This window comes from Leuresthes tenuis, unplaced genomic scaffold (assembly GCF_036924035.1).
Source record: "Leuresthes tenuis unplaced genomic scaffold, fLeuTen1.0.hap1 SCAF_22, whole genome shotgun sequence".
Classification (NCBI taxonomy): domain Eukaryota; kingdom Metazoa; phylum Chordata; class Actinopteri; order Atheriniformes; family Atherinopsidae; genus Leuresthes; species Leuresthes tenuis.
In genome coordinates, this window is record NW_027325376.1 from 4,515,410 (window position 1) to 4,537,846 (window position 22,437).

General features: G+C 44.2%; 1 protein-coding gene across 1 annotated transcript in view; it reads right to left on the bottom strand.

Moving 5' to 3' along the window:
* Positions 1–21,565, bottom strand: part of poln (polymerase (DNA directed) nu) — a 57,589-nt gene extending 36,024 nt beyond the window's left edge. The window contains exons 1-12 of the mRNA XM_072376942.1: positions 21,287–21,565; positions 20,735–20,904; positions 20,504–20,616; positions 18,301–18,437; positions 16,457–16,525; positions 16,324–16,384; positions 16,102–16,166; positions 12,369–12,452; positions 12,114–12,209; positions 11,893–11,949; positions 11,676–11,732; positions 9,853–9,918 (exon numbers count right to left, since the gene is read on the bottom strand). Coding sequence (XP_072233043.1) covers positions 9,853–9,918; positions 11,676–11,732; positions 11,893–11,949; positions 12,114–12,209; positions 12,369–12,452; positions 16,102–16,166; positions 16,324–16,384; positions 16,457–16,525; positions 18,301–18,437; positions 20,504–20,616; positions 20,735–20,904; positions 21,287–21,565 — 1,254 coding nt within the window. The remainder of the gene's footprint in view (positions 1–9,852; positions 9,919–11,675; positions 11,733–11,892; positions 11,950–12,113; positions 12,210–12,368; positions 12,453–16,101; positions 16,167–16,323; positions 16,385–16,456; positions 16,526–18,300; positions 18,438–20,503; positions 20,617–20,734; positions 20,905–21,286) is intronic.
* Positions 21,566–22,437: the final 872 nt, after the last annotated feature.

Here is a 22,437-nt window from a genome sequence, read left to right on the forward strand (position 1 = left end):
GTCTTTCTACATGTCGCAGCACAGAAAGCACAGGCGTAATGAACATATTCAGTCGGTGGAAATCAATTTTATTACACTGAACTGAACTGAATAATGCTTTAATAATCCCAAAGGTTATTGCTGTGGGCAGGAATGACATGAAATACTGGTCCTGAAAGCAGAAGAAGCATCTAACTGAAGATGCAGAGGTGCTATGAGACATTAGACACATTCACAGAATACTGACACATGTATCATAAGCCTGTGAGACCGAGGCTCATGAAACGCTCCTGCAGCACTCTGAGTTGTCGGCTGTGTTGCAGGAATTAAATGACTGTTAGCAGCTACAACCAGACAAACAGCCGACTCGTGGCTTCATATCAGACTGCACACCTCGTGCGATCAATCAATCGGACCGATCAGTAGAACTAAGGCCAAGAATCAAACATCCCGAAGAGCAAATAAGACACAATTCACGTCCAAACTGGAGTAAACGGTTGGGAAATCAATACCAGGGAGGTGAACTTCCTCTGCCGAAGCTCCCTTATACCTTAAAGATCTCATCGTTGGATGTTTTCCCCACAGAGCACTTTGCTCCCAGGCTGCAGGTTTCCTTCCCAGAGTTTCTAAAAGCAGAATCGGAGGCAGAGCCTTCAGCTATCAGGCCCCTCTCTGTGGAACCAGTTTGGCTTCAGGAAGCAGACTCTGCCTTTAAGATCAGGCTTTAAACTTTCCTTTTTCATACAGCTTATAGTTGGGGATGGCTCAGGTGACCCTGAAACATCCCATAGTTCTGCTGCTATAGGCCCAGCCTGCAGGAGGACCTCCCATGATGCACCTGACATTACTGCTGTCAGAAACTCGTTTCTCTCTCTCAGCAGGTGTCCCTCGGCTGGTGTTACGGTGCCCGTTGTCCCCTCTTTCTCGTCCTCTCAATAAAACCAACTTATTTATGGGTAAAATTTGCCAAACGGCTTCTTTTAAAAAAAGAAGACTGCAGACCTGCTGTCCTTTAACATCTTTGGATGAGACACGAAGGCTTAAAGAATCTGATTTCATGCCATGTTTGTCATTTTAGCCACCAGAAGAAAAAGCACCAAATTACTTCCCCCCCACCGGGCTGTCTGACATCGCCTGTCCTCAGCTGGTTTTACTTGTGCCTTTTGACCATATGGACGCGTTATCAAGGATAGAAAGTGTATTTTTAGCATGTGGGGCTTTAAGTAAAACAGGAAGCCAGCCTGACACTCCAGCCGACATTAGAGATCTTTCAAGACACACATCTTAAAATAGGATCAGCCTGACGCTCTCTGGGCTCTTGGCCCGACCGGCATCGATCCAACAAGTAATCGAAGACATTGCTCATAGAGATACGAACAAAATTAGATGTATGCAGGACTTTTTGCCGTGAGGATTAAAAACAGGAAGGGTGATAAGGCTCACTGGAATGCATACATGCGCACATACACACAGTTTGATGGAGAGAAGAAAAAAGCAGGTTCGGACTCAGCAGTTTCATTTAAATCCCCATTAATCCCACTATATCCACCCCTCCACACACACAGGAGCAACACAGGGTGTGTATTTGTGGTATGTTCGGATGTTAAGGGTTATTTTCAAGGACACTTTAATCTGTGTGCACACACAGGCAAAAAAAGGGCGATCGTCTGACCCTGGAGTTCGTACGTTTGACCGGATTCAGAGAGGAAAACATCTCCTCGCTTCTACAACTAATTCATTATTTACTGGAGGTGGACAGGGAGGTAGGCAGGGGGAGGTGTGTGTGTGTTAAAGGACAAGACTGCAGTCGCAGGGTGTGGACGGTGCAAAGGCCGCGCTCGTGATGCGTTCAAACGCACACGTCAGGTGCCGTACGCCGTCGACTGAACATGAGATCTGTGACCGGGGCACAGAGGAGGCAGAGTGAGTGAGAAAAGGTGCAAGTAATTAGAAATGTGAGCGTCTGCTGCGTGGGTGTGCAGCTCTGCGATGTGATGGGTGATTCAACGTGTCACATGTGAACACTCAGCTTTCCCACAGAGCTGCACAGTGAAGGCAGCGTAAATCAAACCATCACAAACACAACCTGCAGGACACAGAGCAGCCGAAACCAGGACCTGCTGCAACACATTCAGGAGCCAAATTATCTTATCATCACTGACAGCTTTTGTTGGTGTCAGGACCGATGGAGCAGGAAGGTACGACCCAGATGCAGAACTTGAAATTCAAAAGGTTTTATTCCAAAAATCTAAATCACAGCAATGCTGGAGAAAAACTAGAAACTAACCGGCGGCTCACACCAAAAGTGTCGTGAGCGGCCAGCTGCCGTTCATTTTCAATGTAAGCTGGCGTCGAAGAGCGGCGCGTTCTGAGCTTCAAGAGTTGAGAAAGGCTCAACTTTATGCAAATGAGCAGTGATGCGATGCGACGACAGCCAATTAGGGCCGATCTGGATTCCGAAGGCGGAAAAAAGGCGGAAAAAAAGGTGGAAAAAACTGCCGGAAAACGGCAGAGCGCAAACACAAAGAAACACAAAGAAGGCAGCCAAGAGTACGATCCATGGTTAAAAAGGGAACCGATGGATTATTATATATATCTGCTAGTTGCTATACATATAAGCCCCGCCCCTTTGGCCGCTTCCAGCGGCAGAAGAAGTACAAGCGGCGGGTTGTGAGCCAATCACAACGCTGTTGGTGTGAGCCCCCGGTAAGGAACTAGAAAATGATTTTACCCACTGAATCACTTTAAAAACTTGTAGTATCCTTTGAGAAAAGACCACCAGCTGATACGTTATGTAGGTATCTTGTTTAATTGGCTGAAATGTGCAGATTTTATTGTGACGCAAGGGATTTTTCCTGATTTTTGACTGTTGTAGCAAAGAGAAAAACTAAACTCTACAAAAAACTCGGGAGGAAACTTGGAAACAACTGGAGAACTAACAGGGCGTAGACGACGGGAATGACGGCGAGGATCTGACAAAGAAAGAGGAAAACAGGAGACGAAATGCTGTGGAGAGAATGATCTGAGACACCTGAGGAGACACCTAAGGAGATGGAGGTGAACCCGGAGACTAACAGGGAGCTGAGGGAAACAGGAAAATACACCGAAAACTCACTGGAAACTAAAAAACTAAACCAGAAAAAACCCAAAAACCGTCAAGGATCACGAGAGTTGGTTCTTACAAAGAAAAGGTTTGTGGTGTTCTGTGCGATCAGAAACATGAGCATGACTCAGAAAAGGTGGTGAGAAATGTAAAGACCCAAAGACAAACACAGAGGGATGATGAGGAGATGAAGGGGAGATGAGACGATGCGATGGACAGAGGGAATCAGAGACTTAAACTATCTAAAACAGAAGATGGGAGAGAATTTTTAAAATAGAAAAAAGTCTGGGTCTGACTCTAAATCAGTCTCTTTTCTCTTTGCAGATCAGTCCTGTTTGCATTGTTGAGGCCTTTAGATAGTCTGTGTGCCAAGGGAATCAATTACTGATCCGAAGTGTTATTACGAACCAGTCCCACTTTAAGAAGTGAAGGAGGAAGTGTATCTGACACTGAACACATCGCCCTCGTAGAGCTGTGACGGGTGGAGAATCTCTCTCCCCTTCAGGCTCATTAATGGACGCCAGACTGAGAACACTCTCATATCCTGAAGTTCACAAACATAAAGTTTTTAACCATGTGAACATGTCCACAAGATGTTTTTATTGTGTTTCAAGATGTATCATGAGCAAAATCAGGTAAAGGTAGAGCAAAGTGGAACAAGCCACTGATGGAGCCAAATTAGCATATTTACAGATCAATGTCACCCGAATAGGGAAAAACTGTAGATTCACCAGGAAATGAGTTTTTTTCATGGCAAAATGAGAGTTTTTCAGGGATTAATAACAGCTGGAGTGGGACTTTAAACCCCTGATGTTTACTACAAACACAACAGGTGGAAAACACAAGGAGCCAGTCAGCAGTCGCACATTAAAATGCACACAAATAGATGGGTGCAAATGGAGGTAGGCGAGCCCAGGAGGTGCTCCATTAAACACCGGCTGATGCTGTCCTTCCTCCAGTTACAGAGCTGACAGCAGAAGGACCGACGAGTATTCCTGACCCGTCACAGAACAACACAAATCCACAGCACGAGGAGCCAGGCTCATTAAGTCTGAATGGGCCTCTTAATCATGCAGATGTGTTTTCATATTCTTTAATTCCTCTTAATGAGCTAACGAGCGCTCACAATGGCCTGATAAGGCTGCAGTTGGCTCCCGTTGGTACCTAAGTGGGTCTGCTTGGACCCCAAATAGCCTGAATGATGACACAAGCCACAGACCATCTGTTGGCACCATTTTTTTTTTAAAAAGCAGTGGATTTTATTAAGATTTATACTCGTGTGTTCCTGAGTGCACAGATGAGTCATAATAAGCGGCTCGAATGAACCCAAAAAGATACCGTTGTTGTATTCAATATGCAGTCAAACAGCACAGAACGTCTGTAATGTTGATGTTTTTTGGCATTCCTAACTAATCTAATTGAGTTTATTCCTCTCTGTAAAGTAAATGCGCCTTTAATTTACCAGTAATTTAGCCAGTGAGTCTGTAAAAACCACACGAAAGCAGAACTGGTGAAACACGCTCTCAGAAAGTATTTTAACGGTATCTTTGCTGTTAAAGTATTTCCACGTGACCTTTCAGGAGCAGTGAAGGTGCAACAAAGAAGGCAGACCTCTGCTGAAAGGCGACATTTTGGACTGAAGCTATCAGACGTTCTTCATACAGAACAGAGAGAGACGCTGTGTAAAATGTGCAGAATTAAGGCTGAGTTGCATCATGTGGCTACAAGGGCTAATAATCACGATTATTTTATTAAATGTCTGGAAAAACATGTATTTTTATTGCACCATTTATAAACAATGTGCCAATTTTAATGGAAAACTAAACTTTAAATCAGAATAAATGATAAATAATGCAAAATAAAAACAAAAACCCAATAATTTAACATTTTAAAGTACTGACTGTATTGATCGGACACATGTCTTAGGCCAAATAAAAAGATATGGCGTCTGTTATTTCTTCTTATGTCTATGGGAGGTAGATGGATCGGGTTCAGCCCGGTTCAGGCTGCTGTAATGGTTGTTTGGGTCGGCGCTTTATGTATTCCTAAAATTTAGGTTTGTGATGTTTTTTCAGGTGATTTAACAGATTAGTGGTGTTACTCTGACACTTTTACTCTGTTCCACTCTTTGCAAATAACTTGTTCTTGTTTAACGTCACTTACACTGAATCTAAAACAAGTCCAGATAATGGATGTCGGCCCGTCTAACTCAGACTGTCCAACTAGCTGCTGCAGGCGCTTGTTATTCAGGCAGCTTAATGAAGCCTTAACCATGCTGTCGCCCCCTGGTGGTCGGTGGACTTCTGGTTGAGAACATGTGGTTAGAGGCAGGCAGCAGAGCTGCATTTTGAATGTAAATATCGTTGTAAATATCAGGTTCAAATGGCTACACGACAAAACTTATATTGGCACCTCAGACAGCAAAGAGAAAAGTACGACGGATGCATGGCGGTGAGAAGCAAGGCGAGGATACAGGATGACACAGACTGAAGGCCTAATAGAGTAAAGCCCAGTTACAGAGGTGGCATCACGCCACATGACGAGCCTTAGCTGAGGTATGAAGAAATGAACGACTCCATAACGCATCTTCCTTGATGATCACGCAGGACGAAACATGACGCCATTTATTTATCACGCCATCCCACACAGCGCCAAAGCCTGGAAGCCGGACACCCCAGGACTATCACAAAGGTCCTGCATCTATGCCCTGATGAGTCAGAGCTGCACTGGTGACATTGGAAAGAGGCTAAACAATGTTAGCCAACTGTTTATCCTGCCAGTAACAATATTATCCAAAGTGCTATGTGGGAAACTCCACCAGCTGATTCCATATGAGTTACTATTTTCAGCCTTTCCTCCATCAGGCAGCCAGCTCCCATGCCTACCAAGAACATGAATATGTGTTACCGTCTCTGTGCTTGGCTGTGGATGTGCACCAGAGTGACTTCAGCACAGCCAGTGAGTCAGCAGAGGATACAGCACCAACTTCACTGAAGTGCTGAGATCAGCCTTGGAAAAAGCTCTGTGCAAAACAGACTAAATGCGGCGCTGTCTTCCACGAACATTAAGCTGCCTCACGAGCCCGAAAGGAAACTCAGCTTTGACAGAACATACAGAACAGCGTCTTATAAGGCAAAACAAGGCAATAAAGCTTTAATTTTCCCAATGAATCATCAGTGTGCCAAAGAACTGTATCCAAGGCCGTGGGAAGATTATGATGCAGGGTGTAAATGTGCTCAATCCGGAAATTACACACAATGGCAACATAACAGTTATGACTGTTTTCTCTGTCCTTTCATAAGCAAATGAGAGAATTCGATGCTATTGTGGCTGATGAGAAAGAGAAAGAGGAGAAGACTGGACGGAAAGGTTAGAAACACACGCAAAAGGAGAAGAGAAAGATGGGGATTAGAAGGGCAAAACAATAACAGAGGACAGAGAAAAACATCAAATAAAGACAAATGACAGAAAGCAGAGAGAAAAAAGCACCGGGGCTCAAAGTACAACCCATTTCTCAAAGCATGACTTTTATTTCTGCCCGCTTTCATTCGGGCACCCCCTTGTGACGGCAGTCTGGCTTTACCTCGACTGAACACGAAGGAGATGAAAGCTGCACCCTCTGCAACACTCCTCATTTAAATATGTGCTCTTTTCTCCCATAACCATCCAGCAGTAACCACCCAAAGTGCGTCTTTTCCCATTCAAAGCAGCAGGTAATCACTGCTAAATGCCTTAGCTTAAACATCAACTCCTCCTGTTGTTACATGTGGATCTAATGTGGTCAGATTGTTAGATCTGCAGGTCGTTTAGGAGTTAATCCCAAAGAGATTCACACACTTGTCTTTTATTTGGGGAATAAACTCAAACAGGAAAAGGTTGTAATGATCCTGACCTTTTGCATATCAGTTTTCATAATATCAAATTATCCTCTAATGCTTGAAAACCAAGTGGTGAAGAACCGATGGAACAATGCAGGCGCAGACAAGTCATCAAACATGCAGAAATAAAACGGAGAAGCTGCTTTTTGCATCTAAAGCTGCAAAGATAACAAAAGCAACGAGGGAATTCTGTTAGCTGTGGTCAGAGCGATGGATTTTATTAAGGGAAAAGAGTCTTTTGCTGTGTGCTCATGGCTGTTTAATAACTATTGCTAATGAGGCTCTTTGTTTGATGTGCTTTTGAAGCTGCGGTGTGGGATATGGGATGATGGGTTAGCTATTCCTGGAGGGGAAAAAGCCTTTTACATGACATAGTTTGTCAGGAAATAAGCTTAAATTCCAGTGAATATCTGGACTCGGTGCTCTTTGTCCAACTAATAATACATTTCTGCTTCCTTGACTTTAAACCTGAGCCATTTATGTCGTGTTTAAGCATTTTCAGCAGAAACTGACAGCGACATTCGAGCTCGGGAGGAAATCTGGGAAGAGATAGAGGAAAATAACATGCTGCAAACGTCCCCCACTGATATCAGACTTTAGATGCTGCAGCAAATGATCCAACCGGCATCCACATCCCAACACACCTGCACATAAACAACCACAAGCAGGCGTTCAAGTCAACGGGAAACTCCACCGAGTCCCAGATCTGAGCGAAGGGAACAGAGCTGTGTTACACCGCAGTGACCCAACAGTCACATAAATCACCGAGAGGCAGCACAATCAATTCAATGCGTAGCTCACAAATCGCTAAGTGAGATTAGAAAAGTTCAACGTCTCCGAGGCGACAGGGATCGGATTAGTGTGTTTCAGGTTGTGCAGCACTTAGCTGGTAATGTTGAAATGAGGCATCGACCACCGTTGGAGGCGAGGTGACATGTAGGAAAGAGATGAAGCGTTTCTTCAGCACATCATGTTTGGACTTCTAATAACATCGAGCCGGAGCTAAAGATGTTTTACTGCTAATTTCATTAAATCTGGTGCTGTTTGTTGACTGCTACAACAGTGAAAAATCAGGAAAAATCACAATAAAATCTGCACATTTCAGCCAATTAAACAAAGGATTAAAGGATGAAACTTTTCTCAAAGGATACTACAAGTTTTTAAAGTGATTCATTCATTAATTTCATTTAATTAATGAACCTCCTGTGTGAGTAAACTGAAGGAGATGTGTCTCTGATGCTGTCTCTGTGGGGCGTGTTAGCTCTGCTCTGCTCCCTTTGTCATTTCTACTTTCACGCACTCTCAGACTATTTCATCACCAATCATCCCACAGATCTTGCTCTTCACAGTAACTCCGCCTTTCAAACTGCCCTCTGTGCAGCCGACCTCCTCATCCTGCAAGAGACAAGTCTGATCAGCAGCCTCCAGAATCCACAGGATCACTGGGAGTCAAACTTCCGACGATCTTTGCATCACACGCTTGAGTTTTCCACTAGAAGTTTTGTATCAAATGATCCCCTCTTCTTGAAATTCTGTTGCGGCACAAGCTTTCTGCTTCGTTGCGTCATCAACATGACGATAACATTTATTGGATTTCAGGAGATGCTCTCGATGGGGTTTGTTATGTAAGCCAAGTTTCCAGTGTCTGCTCCTGGATTTTGTGTATTATACAAGCAAAGGACGCCTTGTTCTCAGGGAAAAATACATCCTCTGTCATAGCGCCTCACCTTTTCCTGCATGTGTTTGTTCCCCTGACTCTTTAAAACCACCTTAACTCCACACTGTCTCTATCAGCCACACTTATTTCAAACACAATTCAACCTCACACTATCCAGGGACTGGATATTATAGTGGTATGATTGCCACCTTTCATGTGGGAGACCTGGGTTCAAATCCCCTGCATGAAAGGTATTAACTCCAGTAGGGGTCCTTAGGCAAGGCCCCCTTACCCAATCTGCCTTCCTGTAAGTCGCTTTGGATAAAAGCGTCTCCTAAATGCATAAACATAAACCTCACAAACACAGCCCAGCTTTTTGTTACATAAGATAAAAACAAGCATCCGGGTTTGTGAGTTTGTAACTAATTACTATGCAGTCAGAGTTATGAAAGGGTCTCATTATAAACTGGGGAGATGGAAAAGTGAGACACAACCAGGCAGCTAAGAAAGAAAAAGATGTTCCTGGTATTTTTTTTAACTTATATAAGGGAACATGATGTTCTTAACAATGGTGAAACCCTCCTTCTGCTCTCTTACTGTCCAACAGGGCTGCTATAAAGTACTTTGGCAGCTGCAAATACTTGAGGGTTTTTGATGTGACGTGCATGAAGCATGAAGCAAATGCTATCAGAGGGCGTGCAACAGTGTGGACTGTCGCTAACCTCTTATCTGCACGTAGACACCAATCATCAGGCTCTCAATGTGGAATCTATTATAGGAACAAGTGTGGGAACAGAGGTGTCCACACCCAAACATCATCACCCTGTTTAAAATCAGCAATTAAAGGCATTTACCCTTTATTTGTGCAAAAATCTGAGCAGTTCATGCAGCAACCAAAGGGCCTTTGTGGCAATAAATCCCTCAAATATCCCTGTGCTGTTAGCATTTTCATCAAATAAAAAAAATACATGTTGTGTAAAAACTAAAGGGCAGAAAGTAGCAGAAGGAGTGAAAATAAACCTGAGAAATTAGCTTTTATTTGCTTAAATCAAATACGCTCAAACCTTTCTGTCCCCATTATGGATTTTTATGTGGTTTTTCAGGCACCAAAAGAATATAAAGAGGCTAAAACCTCCACTGAAGGACAGGAAAAGAAAGCTCTGATTCAGCACCATGGACAGCTCCACTGAATCTAAAGGAAATGTGGGCAATGGCGGCATTTAAGTCATACTCACAGGATGTTTTGAAGAGATTCTCCCAGTCACAACACTTGTCTGGTACCATGTGGAGGAAATATGGTTCTGATGTAGAGAAAAAACAGAGATACATAAATAAATCACATCCAGTTAGAAACTAGGATATTCAACACAATACCAAAGCAACATTTAGAGGTAAAAATGAACCAAAAATCCCTCCATGGTGACATATTTTCATCATTCAGAGTCAGCTTTGTGATCAGCTCTGCTGATTTCACTCCAATTCAGTCAGAAAACAACAGCTGTGATCCTTACTGGCAGCACTGCTCTGATTATGTTTCTGGACCGACGGGCATCAACAGTGCGATGCCCAGTTTGAACAAGCAGTTTGCAGTTCCAGTTATGTTAATACTGCATAAAGCAGATATTAATGATACAAGTCAAATATCTGACTGTGTCTAAAATCACACACCTGACAAATCAGAAAGTAGACGACTGAGCGCCGGCAACAAGGTTTCCTAGATGCATAAATCCACAATTTCAGGTTATTATTTGATGCATGCTGTTTAGGAAAATCTGCAAATGTCACCCACCGGTGTCAGTGTGATGCATGTCAGTCAGGAGATATCTAACGCCATAATTTCTGATGTCACCAAGGTTAAATAACATTTTAAATGTTATTTAGGTTAAGGTTAAATAACATTTTAAATGTTCATTTGAGATAGGCGTATATCCATATAATAGAGTTAATGGAGCAGGGCCGATGCAGCCTCTGAATAAGGCATTATCTGTCTTTATTTCACCAATACTTTAAGAAGAATGAATGAATGAACGTGTGCTATAGCTCTGTTAGCTCATAGCTGCTGTTATGGGGCTACTTGCAGCTATAGGAGAGCTAACAGAGGGATTTCTACACAGGCACTCTACTGGGACCACTTCATCCACACGCCCCCCTGCAGCACAGTTTATTCACTCCGTGCTCTGTGACAGTCGGCTAACTTCACACGAAGTTTGCTGCTGATAGTTTTGTGCAACATGGCAGGATATTTACCAGATTTTGACAATGTGAACGACGACTTTGAGTAAGATGGACGTTCTTACCGGAGTGAATGAGCTGTGCTGCAGCCATGCTGTGGATGAAGTGGTCCCAGTGTGTAGAAATCCCTCCGTGGATCTCGAGTTATTTAAATATCTTACGAAGGACGCCGACTTTCACCAAACTGTTCTCGGTGAGTAGATGAACGGAATTTCTTGCCAGAATTAAGGTCCAGGTTTAAAAAAAACTAAAGTTCCCCTTTAAATTAGCTGTTATTCGCTTTACGCTTCAATTATTTTTCTAAGCGATAAATAAAACGATCCTAATTTAGATTTAATATTGTATGAAACCGCAGTTTTAAAGGGTAAAAAAGTGGAGAGTCGGGGCTCGCATGTGTTTTTGCCTTGAAAGCACCCTTCCCTTGTTGTCAAAAGACCACCGAATGAATCACAACCATCAGAAGCAGCTCGAGAAACAGCCCGACAGACTTTGCCGAGTTGAGTAAGTACAGGCCGACAAACAAAAGCTGTTGCTCCCATAGATGAGGCTCGACTGGCTGTCCCTCCACGACAAAAACGTCTCCTATGAGTCCGGTTGTGGCAGCAGAAGAAGACAGATAGCTCTGTAGATGTATGTAGTATGTTTATAAGTTCATAAGTGCTTCCATGACGAAGCACTGAGCTTATCTTCTTCTTTTTTTGTTGTCGTTCCAGGTTGAAGAATAAATAAAGATCCATTTCTAACAGTCAGATCCTGTTTATATGATTGAGAAACATCCTTTAGGTGAAAGTGTGGGTTTAAATAAGTCATTTTGTGGACAGCGCACCTTGCTCTTCATGCACGAGAGAATCCCATCAACAAAAGTGGACTTGATTTTGTGAACCTGGGGGGCAACAATGCAGACATTCGTTATGTAAAATCGACGATTTACTGGTAAACTTTACAAAAGCCCTAAAAGACAGAACTAAACACTGAGCCTCCTCTTAAAGGGACAGTTTTTAATATACACTGACTGCTTTAAAAGCAGCTGGAACATCAGTGACCTGTCTGTACTCCAGAATGATCTTTGGCAGGGGGTGCAGGTCCTGAAGCTGCAGCAACTGCAGCAAAAGAAACAATATTAGCAGCTGTACAGAGACCTCAAGGGAAATCCTGTGATAAATAGCAATATTATTACATATATACATAAGAGAGAGCTGGTTGTCTTGTGTTACTGGAGAACTGGGTGTTATTCTGTGTGTTTTTGTGTCTCTGAGTGCTTTACCGCAGCTTCTGATGTTGACTGCTGTTGTTTGTTGGTGGTCTTGGGGAGCTTCTTGTTCTCACAGCGCTCATGGAGGCGCAGCTTCTCAAACAGAACCTGCAAACATTTTAAAAGAAGAACACATAATCCCAACAAACGTGGTTAAATACACACATTTTCTTTTTAAGAGCAAACGCAGGCATGTAGGAGACGACCCACGACCTTCCGACTGCCCTCCCTCCTCAGCTAAAGCCCCCCAGAGTCTGAGGTACATACTATTCGCAGCTGAGTGTTGCTGGTCACCAGGAATATTTGTCCAGCAGCTCGGTGGGCCTCCTGCTCCAACTGCTTCATTTTAGCCTGTCAGAAACACAATCACTGTTAGCTAATTCCCCCCCTTGACAAACCTTAAAGCCTTATTATCCCACCATCAGCAAGTTGTTATGTTATGTTTAGCCTGGAAGGTCCCAATGAGGTAAATTATCTCCTTTTCCAGGGAGTCGAAGCCAAAAAGGCAGCAGAAAGCACATAAAAGTCTGTTTCAAATGTTAGTTTTTAATAAAAAGTGAACAGGGGTTTAAAAAGACACACTTAATCCAACATATTTCACTTCTAGATATAAAACTGTGAGAAAAAAAACTGTTTAAAGGCATTAAAAAACAGGGGGATGTCATATCCAAACATATTCAATCACGAGATTCACTCTGGAAATACGCTTCATAATTATATTATAGTTAGGATAGGATAGTTATATTAGAAATACAACTTTGAGAGGGAAGTCAAAATGTTGACTTGGCTGCTGACTCTAAATTTAAACCGGGGACAATTGACAGCAGTTCTGAACATTGGATAAATGAGGATATAACAGCACTGTGGACAACGATGGGCCTGGAGGAGTTTAACCAGTTTAAAATGAAACCAGATCTTCTCCAGGAACTGAATAAAGTGACTGCAACAGTGTGCAATGCATTAAAAAACCAAACCGGGAGAGTGATTTCATCACCATCTCAGGGTCCAGCAAAGAACAGAGGAAGCTCTGCACTGTGTGTTCGAGACAGACGGGTAAGAGTGTAAACTAGCACCGAAATACAGTTCCAGTCGGTTCTTTATTACTCCGAAAACTAAAAACAAATCTTCATCAATAGAAACAAACAGGCCGGAGATGCAGATCACACTCGTGTTTTATATGGGAATGTGCTGAAAGTGAGTGAAAAACGACTGGAGTGATGAACGGGCTGCATTGGGAAAGATACTGGGTTATAAAATGCCAACGTCATGCGAGATCTGTGTAACCTGTGAAGGGAAAAAGCACAGCGTGAGGACAGAAAACTGGTTAAAATACTGTTAGCTGCGGCCAAGGAGGGAATCACCAGGAAATGGTGCAGAAAGGACGGGATGGAAACATGGAAAGACTCAAATTCAATGCCAAATGGGACAAATAAATGGACAGAAATGTATCCTACTGCCACCGGTGTTCTTTCTGATCTCATCTTGATCATCAATAAAGTTTGATTCACACAAAAAAAAGTTCTTAAAATACCTTTGAAGGTGCGTAGAAAGGAGACTTTTTGTAAACTGACCATAAAAACAGCACAGAAGGAGAAAACAGTAAAATAATACAAAACAACAAAGGCGGGATTAATCTATCTATTTCATAAGATAACTTTATTATTCAAATTGTACTCAATACTAACCGCTCCATTTAGGAAATAAAGATGAATGATTTCTGTATTTTTTTATCATTCAATTTCATTTGTTATTATTCGAGTCACTTTTTCCCGTCCCATAACTTAGCAGATGTTAAAATGCTGAATATGTCAGTTGAAGAAGTAATTTCTGACAGCTGGCATGGCAGAAACTTTTTAAGCCATTTCCTCAGACCTGAGAATGAACCCTGCAGCAAAGCCCTGAAAATGCTTTAAAATCCGTCTAATTTCTTTCTGCTTTCATCAGCCAAATTCGTACAGAATAAACTTTGCTTTCCGGGAGAGCAGCATTAGAGAGGAAGTGAAGGGAAAGTACAGTAGAAGAAGAGAGAGAAGCTCATAAGTCCAACTGAAGTCGACAGGCAAACAGGAGAAGAGGGAAGAGGAACAAAATGAGCGGGAGCCGGTGAGACGGGGAGGTGACGTGAGGAAAAAACAGAGGTGGATCCATCATCAGCCCCTCCTCTGCGGCTCTTTTTGCTGCCCGGTGGTTGATCTTCTCATAGGAAACACTTCTACGTTTCTTTGGAAACTAAAATAAGTGTTTTTAATATTTCTCCCACTGTGTGCAGGTGCACTTCTGACTCCTCCCCTTCGTAAAATATTGTGGATAAATCCAAGAAAGGTGAAAATGGGGCTTTTAAATCTGCGAGGACAAATCTAGAGATGAATGCGTCTGGGTGTCAGCGTTCAAAGGCCTCTCAGCTGATCTCGAAGACGCCGATGGCGCCGCTCACGCCGGCGAGCGCAGATGGAGCAAAAACTTCCCCAAACCAGACGGTCATTCCTGACACGTCCTTAAACACGAAGAAGCCTGCATTCGGAGTCTCGTTCATATCTGGATCAACAGGTTTTCTTGAGCATTACCAACATAAAATCCAAGAATCGCTCCCGCCTGGCGGATGGCGGCTCGCAGTCCTGCGAGAAGGTCAAAGTCACGTCTTACAGCCCGATACAGACATGGTTTAAATCCGGGTAAAACCGTCATTTATTTAGCTCAAAAACATGAAAAACACGAGCTGAAATGGTCTGGTTTTGTGTTGAGGTGCCATGGTTACGTGAACACAAGAGGATGAGACTCTATGTTGCATCTATTTTTACTTTTTATTCCATCATTTTCCTTAAATATGAGAAGCAGGCCAGCACACTTCATAAGAGTTGAATGTTTGATGTTATCTTTAGTCCGTAAAACAAAATCTAAAGAGATAAATGCATAAAACTATATATAAAATACTATAAACATCTTTATCTAAGGGTCAACAGGTTTGGCAGCTTCAGAGGGGCAAATAAGTCTCTTTTGCAGACCCTTGACCCAGATATAGAAACAAGAACTCAATCAGATGAGCAAAAACATGACAAAGTGGTGGTCGGAGGCAGGAGGAAACAAGGACGGCTGAGAGAGAAACAACAGAGAGGCAGGTGGCAAGAGAGGAGGCAAATATGAAGAGACAGAGAGAGAAAAGGACAGAGAAAATTGAGGTTAGCTGGCAGACATGCTCACAAATTCCAAAATAAGTACTTTTCTTGCTGTCTCACTCATCGCCCAGAGCAGACTCCAGACTGCCTCATCAATATTGGATGCCAGCCTCTTAGTACAGTGTTTGTGAGGAATCGGCAGGGTAAGGCATCAAAAGGTTGCATTTTCAGTCTGATCCCGATGAGCCACATATCAACCATGACATGTCTGACGTGCCTCTGAAAAGAGGGCTTTTCCAGAGTGAAATCTGTCCCATTGATTGTCACCAACACCTTGTTAGAGGACCGAGAGGCATGTGAGCGTGTTTGTGAGGTAGAGACAGACAGGAGAGACTCTCTGCTTGCTGCTCAGACAAGGAGAAATCAAAGGTGACAGAGTTGGGACACGGGTGCCTTCATTCACAGACATATTCCAACAAGAGAAACACAAAGCCTCTGAATTTGTGTGTGTGTGCAGGCAGAGGCAGACACAGTGTTCCTTCCTGCAGCGCGGCCTCTTGATGGAGAAAAGAAATCAGACTATCCGTCCTATTTTTAGCAACACAGCAAGGCAGTCTCCACAACAACACCCCTGCTGGTGCAGCCAAGAGTTGTAAGCCAGTTTAAAGGTGCATGTTTGCTCCTCTGCCTGCAACACAGACTACAGAGACGTGTTCCTTTTTTAAAAGTAGACCCCAGATGGTGCAGGACAGCCATCCACCACAACAAAATACCATTTTCCCTCCTTCAGATGTGTTTGTTTCCCCTTTTTTCCAGAGCTTTCCTTTCCCCTAAATCCTCCCACAATAAATAATGATCACCAATGCGGACTGTTGATGCCACCTTACCCCCAGCAGGTCTGAAGTTCTCTTCAGTGCCTCTTTGTCCACATGGATACGGTGGCTCTCCGTGGCTGAAATAACACACAAATATCCTGAGCTGCCAGGTTTGATTGAGCACATCTGCCAACTTCTAATAAATGGTTCGTCAGTGAAAAGAATAAAGAGAGCGAATGATTTAATTAGAGACACTTAAAGGACGAATATGAATCAAAGTGAAGCTGCGTTTACCTGCCAGAACAGGGATCATGTTCAGCTCCATATCTGAGAAGAGCTCCCACAAGCCTTGGCTCTGAACACAGACATCAGTCAGAAAATCTGCACAAACAGATGTGTGTGTGTGTGTTTTAGTTCATCTGCCAACCTGCAGCTTGGAGCACAGCTTCATATTAAGCTTGTAGAGCCGGTGGAGACCAGAGATGATCTGAGAAATCTGAAAGAAAGCGAGACAGAAGTTTTCAGGAAGAGTTTAGTGTTGATTTTATTTCACAGACTCGGTCAAAGCTAACAGCACAGATCCTCTTGAAGACAAACTCTTCAAAGTGCCGTATTTTCTGCAGCATGAGGCGCACCTAAAATATGCTTTATGTGTGCACCGGTTTCCACAATCTGTCAGGGATGCCGCCATTTTGAATTTACCGCCAGGAGCGCCGAGCATTCATCGGGGCGTTAAGCCCCCTTCTTTCTGCTTTCATCAGCCGCTCACCGCCAGGTTCACTTTAGCCGCGCCTCTTCGCTCTCCTACATTGGAAAAGAACAGCAACTGGCCACTTCCGTTCGGTGTGAATCCAGGCGGATCTCAGCCATTCACTCTGAATGGAGCGAAGATTGTATGGAGCTGGTACTTAGCGATTGAATCGTGTTATTATTAATGCTTCTGCTCATGTCCCAGTGTGAGTCTGTTCTTCAGTCTGAGATGGGTGATGCAGACCGATGTGCAGTTTATAAGTTTAAAAACCACCGATGTTGTCCTTTACCATCGGACCATTTCCCGCTGACACAGAGACGTAAAACATGCACAACGTGTGCTGGCAGCGATAAACCAATCAGAGAACATTAGGTAATACGTAGGCCTTATAATCAGGTGCACCTTATGTATGGGTTAAAGATAGAAATGGACCCATAATTGAGCCTAAAATACAGAAAGCTTAAACACACGTTCTACTCACTAACAGGAACCCTGCAGCATTAAGTCACTTCTCATCTCGTCTTACTGTATGTTTTGGATCATTTTCATGTCCGAGGAGCCATGATCGTGATCAACCGTTTCAGAAAGAGAGGATTCGCTCAGAGATGCTGAAGGCTCGGGACTTGGTGGGGCTGACACGCCTCTTCAATGTGGCGTGGCGGTCTGGGACGACTGGTTTGGGAACCTCAGGGTCGAATCTCTACTTTTTGAAGTGGTTCTGTTGGCCTCCTCAAGCCAAGACCTTCAACATGCTCTGGAGTGTGAAGCCGCCAGGATGCGAGTCATGGTTCTGAGGCAGAGTGCTCTCTCTGGGTCGGGGGTGAGTCCCTGCCTCAGGACAGTCGGACTGGGGCTTCATCAGCAGTCGTGAGGGCGCTGCTTTGGGCCGGAAGCTTTCAGGTTACTGGTCCGTCTTTGTTCCAGCCCTCACCTCTGCTCACAGATCTGAGAAGTGACCCAAAGAATGGGCTCAGCCTCAGAGATACGGGCAGGAGCTCGACCATCCAGTGAGCTTGGATTAGATCAGCTCCTCCTCAGGTTCTAAAGGAGCTGAGGTCTTAGGATTCCTCCTGGTCGCCTCCAGTTGAAGGTTTTCTGGGCACATCCAACTTGTCGGAGGCCCCAGGCAGACCCAGAACACACTGGAGGGATTGTATATCCCTTCTGGCCTGGGGACGCCCCCCGGATCCCCCAGGAGGAGCTGGAGAGAGCCGCTGAGGAGATCCATGTCTGGATTTCCCTCCTGGATCCGTTGCCTCTGCGACCCGACAATGAACGGATGGATGGATAATTATTTTATTCCACTGAGCTCCCAAACGAGAGACTTCTTTTTGCATCATTCAAACCATCCCGTTAAAACTGGGGTCAATTTCACTGACTGCGGCTGACCTCAGACATCCTAACGTGGTAAATCAGAGCAACAAGTGGGCTTCAAACTCCACACAACACGTTTAGTTGAGTAACAACACATCCCTGTCAGGCCCAGGACTTTATCATGCAGTCAGCTCAGATGGACTAACCTTCTGGGCACCTCCAGCAGGAGTTGCACTGGATCTATTGCAGTGTTTATGAAGAAGGTGACTGTAGCAGGAAGAGGGATCTGAAGGATCCAGCAGCCACCCCGACACCTGCGGGTCCTGGATCTGAACGCCCGCCACTGCAGAGAGTGAAAAGCTCTTTATGACAGTCAACAACTAACAATAAAAACCATTTTGGGGCTGGTGAGATGATGAGTTTGTCTGTAGAGCTTTGAATGTGTGTCTGTGGAAGAGTCCCCTATAAAAACAGGCAGCCAGATCATTCAACCATCTGCCTGATATTGTGTGAGACCCTTTTAGACAGTGGCTAAAGCGGCTCTGAACCAGCCTAGATGCAATAGATGGCCTCCATGGATCAGATTTGTCATTGAATACATCCCACATGTGCTTGATTTAGTTTTAGAGCGGCAGGAAAAGAGATAACAACATTACACACACAGCAGTCCACAGCACAGTTAGCTCCTTCTATCACACTGTGGTTTAACTTCTAACATGCACATTACAGCTCTTATGAGGGCTCTGTATAAACAGGCTTTCAATTAGCCATGAACACCCATGATCCTGTCATCATCTCACCAGCTGACCTTCTAACCACTGCATAGTTCACACATCTGACAGCAAAGGATCCCTGGTAGCTGCTGGGTTCATGTCTGATCTAAGTCTTTATTCAAGCTGTGGTGAAACACGAAGAAGTCGTGAACAGAACGGAGCAGACTCAGTGAATCTGAGTGAATAATCCGACTGCACACGGGCCTGGATCAACCCTCTTTTCAAAAGGAGAAGAACAACAACCTGGAAGCTCGTTTTAAGGAGGTTCACGGTGATACAAACCTCAACAATTCCTCAGTAAAAGGAGCTCAAGGAGTGTTGAGCTCACCCAAACAGTAACGAGGCTGTGTTGAAGGGGAACTCTGGTATTTTTAAACCTGGACCTTATTTCTGGCATTAAATACGTTCATCTACTCACAGAGAACAGTTTGGTGAAAGTCAGCGTCCTTCGGTAGATATTTAGATAACTGGAGATCCATATAACAGAGTGAACGGGGCTTAGAGGATGCAGCCTCTAAATAAGGCATCATCTGTCTTTATTTCACCAATACTTTAAGAAGAATGAATGAATGAACGTGTGCTATAGCTCTGTTAGCTCATAGCTGCTGTGTTGTTGTTATTGGCGGCTATGGGGGGGCTTATAGAGGGCTTTCTACACACTCTACTGGGATGACATCATCGATGACATCATCCACACGCCCCCCTGCAGCACAGTTTATTCACTCCGTGCTCTGTGACAGTCGGCTAACTTCACACAGAGTTTGCTGCTGATAGTTTTGTGCAACATGGCAGGATATTTACCAGATTTTGACAATGTGAACGACGACTTTGAGTAAGATGGACGTTCTTGAATGAGCTGTGCTGCAGCATCGCGTCGATGACGTCATCCCAGTAGAAAGTGTGTAGAAAGCCCTCTATAACCCCCCCGATAGCCACCATTAACAACAACACAGCAGCTCTGAGCTAACAGAGCTATAGCACACGTTCATTCATTCATTCTTCTTAAAGTATTGGTGAAATAAAGACAGATAATGCCTTATTTAGAGGCTGCATCCTCTAAGCCCCGTTCACTCCGTTATATGGATCTCTAGTTATCTAAATATCTTCCGAAGGACGCCAACTTTCGCCAAACTGTTCTCAGTGAGTAGATGAACGTATTTCATGCCAGAAATAAGGTTTAAAAACACCGGAGTTCCCCTTTAGTGAAACCCCTGACAAAAATCAGGCAATCGCTCTGGCTCTGTGAAACATACAAAACAGCCAGAATGTGCAGCTAATAATGTGTGGAAACCATGAACTGGCCTTAGTTCACGCCTGTGTTCAGGTATTCGCTTGTTTTTACTGGTGCAGATGACAACATTTCCTTTCCACAGACCTTGCAGACGTGAAAAACATGAATTGGCTCCAAATTAGTTGATTGAGCACAAGTTTGGAAAAGTCACATGACTGTACAAATATGAAATATGAAGAGTGAAGCTAACTGAGGTGGGTCAGCAGCAGGGAATAAGAAGCACGACTCGCATCTTTTGGTCCAGTTTACAGTTATAATTGAAGCAAAACTAACCAACTGGAAGCAGAGGTGCATAAATACATGTTTCTTTTTGAACGTGACGGTGCATTTATCGAGGAGTCTTGCCTTGCTTCCAGCTGAGGTCTCGTCTGTAAAACTGCAGAGCAGAACGAAGGAAGTCCTTGGCTTTGTAGCAAACCACCAGTTGAGATCGTGATAATATCTGCAGAAGCATATCTCTGTGGGACACAAACAGAAACATCCACACATCCAGACCTGACAGATCCTCCGACAGTCACCCGCTGTTTCAGAGTCAGGTTCCACATCAGTGTCACATGAACTCATGCAGAAACAGACCTTGTGAAGAGCTCCTGGGCGTGGTGCGTTTGCTGCTGCGCCCATGGAGGTGTGTGCTCCAGTTTTAAGTAGATCAGACTGTCATTTGGCCCGAGCGAGTCCTCAGGAGTGCTGCAGTGAGCATCGCTCTTCATCAGCACAAGGAGGCCACACACCGGTGGAGGGAGCTTCTGTATCAGCGATCAGAGGGGGGAGTAAATGGGTCACATGTAAATCAGGCAGCAGGCCAGCATAGTCCGCAGTTTGAATCGTTATGTGATGCCGGAGACGTGTTCACCCGGAAAAGCCGAGCTCGGGCCTTTTCTCCCTTACAGATGTAAATATTAAGACTTCTGATGTGATGTAAAACTTTAGTTTTACTGATTTGTGGCTGATTGTCTGAATATAATAACAGAGGAGGTGATTCTTCTGTTTTTTTAACATTCTTTAAGCTCAAACCAATCAGATGCAAGGACCTCAATTCCACCAGTGACAAACAAATACATTCATGTTTTCTACCTGTGGCTTTTCATCTAGACAACTCAAACTTTGTGTAATGGAGCCCTGGCTCACCTGTTCTGGGTCTAACTGAGTGGTTCCATCTCGGTAAACCATTGTTAGCACCAGCACCTTGGCCTCTCCGGCCTTCTCGAGCATCTGTGTCCTCTCCTCTGGGTTCAGCTTTCCACAGTCCTTTACTCTTGCATCAAATATCAGGGATGCAGGCAGCCAGCCCGTCTGTAACTGGCACTGCGGCTCGTTGCTTTTGACCACCTCACGGGAACCTTCAGGCCCGTTGGTGGCCGGGTCGGTCCTACATTTTGCCCACTTGGTCTGTGATTCTGCATGCATTTCATATCCTGTTTCACAGCAGCTGATTTTAGCCGGTGGCTCTTGGGCTCTTCTCATCTCACCCGCTGCTTCTCCTTCGGTTGCCCTCTCTTGTGAAAAACGAGGTGGCTCCCATGGAGGAGGCCTGGTTTGGTAGAGTTTGGGAGGAGGGTCTGCGTGTCGGCTCTGAAGTGCATCATGCTTCCTCTTTGGGGTCAGCAGAGGATGGCGTGACTGACTTTGGGCAGGAGGTAGGTGTTGTTTTTCCAGATTGTTGCATGGTCCTGCAGCAGCTGAGGCCAAGTCCTGTGTGGAGCAGTTTAGTCCAGCAGCAATCATGCTTGATTTAGTCCCTCTGCTGCTTCCATTAGTGCCCTACATCACACAGCAGGTGAGCAGAGCGACGAAAAGGGACAAAGAAAACATTAGAAAGAGCAAGAACAGACTGGGAATGACTCACTCTGTTCCTGATATCATTACATCGTGCAGAAAATAAGTCCTTTGTTAATTATTAACCCTTGTCGGAGCGTGTGTTTGTGAAAGAGAGCTAAAAATACTAAATTAGGTAAAATAAACAAGCAAGCAATATAAAAATAACCAAAAAGACAAGCCGGGGAAAAAAGGAGCTGAAAGTCAGGCCTCAGCGAGGCGTCCCAGATGAAAAAGCAGTCCAGTGACTGTCTGACAAGCCTCCCTCAGGCTGGGACCGGGTCACAGAGGCAGAATAAACACCATCAACAGTAACTCCAACAGAGCAGCCCCCACTGTGGCTCAATTACAGTCAGTATTTGCTGCTTTTCATGCATGGTTCAATGTAACTAATGAACTACATGTGGAATACACATTATTATTACTCATATATACTTTATGTTATGCGAATTTAACTGATCACA